The 1,380-nt window shown below is 43.6% G+C and overlaps 1 protein-coding gene across 1 annotated transcript in view; it reads right to left on the bottom strand.

Moving 5' to 3' along the window:
- LOC101849851 (trichohyalin) overlaps positions 1–1,380 on the bottom strand; it is a gene marked incomplete in the record, with an annotated part of 75,546 nt that overhangs the window by 60,356 nt on the left and 13,810 nt on the right. The window contains 2 exon segments of the mRNA XM_035970463.1: positions 372–535; positions 1,045–1,304. Coding sequence (XP_035826356.1) covers positions 372–535; positions 1,045–1,304 — 424 coding nt within the window.

The following is a 1,380-nucleotide window of genomic DNA, read 5'->3' as shown; positions in this document are numbered from 1 at the left end:
GAGAGAGAGTGAGAGAGAGAGGGGGGGGTTGCTTGTCTTTCTTCTTTTCTTTTTTTTTGGAGGGGGGGGAAGGAGGGAGTGAAACCAGGAGGGAAAGAAAAGATAGAGAGAAAGATAGAGAGAAAGATAGTCCCAAACTCACCCCGTCGTCATGTGCTATCTATAGCCCTTTCTTGGCGTTATAAAGATCCCAAACTTACCATGTCGTCACATGCTATCCATGGCCCTTTGTTGGTTTTTTTAAAGATCCCGAACTTACCACGTCATCATGCGCTATCCATAGCTCTTTCTTAGCATTAGATCCCAAACTTACCACATTGTCAAGTGCTATCCATAGCCCTTTCTTGGCGTTATAAAGATCCCAAACTTACCACGTCGTCATGTGAATCTTTCTCCTTCTGTAACGATCGCAGCTGGGTCCTAATGGTGACCAGCTCCCCCTCAATCTTTGTTTTCTCCTCGATAATTTTGCGAATGGCCATGTCGTTAGGTGACCTTGAGGGGCTTCCATTACGCAGGGACTGAGCTCTGGGACCTGGCACATGGACGAGAGAAACCTTTACGTCAGAACGAAAATAATATGTGAGGCCTTGTGGTGAAATCAGGCGCTCGTCAAAATAATGAAATTGAAGAAACAGGCAAAAAGCATTTTTCCGACATTTTAGCAATTTTTATTGAATTTTTGTATTATGGCTTAACAGCTTTTAAGTCCATATAAAAACACATTTCCGTGTAAATCTGACTTTTAAAAAACCCTTCAATTAACCCTATCCGTACGTCGTGTTTTACTATCATATCTATACAACGTGGGGAACTCTGTACCACCACTTAATACTATCCATATGTCGTGTTTTACTATCATATCCATACGACGTGGGGAACTCTGTGATTGTTTCTACAAATAACACTCCTTATTTTCAACACTCATATGACCTACTTGTGTTACGAGTGCAAAAAAAATCCCAACCAACTAAAACTAAACGAAATCTAATTAAAACTTCAAAACAACAAAACAAACAAACAAACAAACGTGCGTCTACTCACTGTCTTTGTTTTCCTTCTCCCACGCCTCCTTCTCCTTGTGGAACTCCTCCTCCTCCTGTTCCAGGTCGGCTCTCCGGTTGTCCAGCTCCTGCCGCGCCTTTTGCACCCCCTCCTTCTCCCGCCGCACCTCCTCCTTCTCCTCCCTCACCCCCTCCTTCTCCTGCTGCACCTCCTGTTTCTCCTTCGCGAGAGCCTCCTGTTCCGTGTCCACCTCCCCCTGTAGCTGACTCAGCTTGGCCGTCTGTTTCTTCACACTCGCTCTGAGCATACAGGAGCAACATGGTAAGCAGAATAGCAATAATAATAATAATTATTGTTATTTTTATTATAATTATA

This window comes from Aplysia californica, unplaced genomic scaffold (genome assembly GCF_000002075.1).
Source record: "Aplysia californica isolate F4 #8 unplaced genomic scaffold, AplCal3.0 scaffold00270, whole genome shotgun sequence".
Classification (NCBI taxonomy): domain Eukaryota; kingdom Metazoa; phylum Mollusca; class Gastropoda; order Aplysiida; family Aplysiidae; genus Aplysia; species Aplysia californica.
The sequence above is the reverse complement of the archived record's forward strand: the minus strand, read 5'-3'. Positions and strand labels throughout refer to the sequence as shown.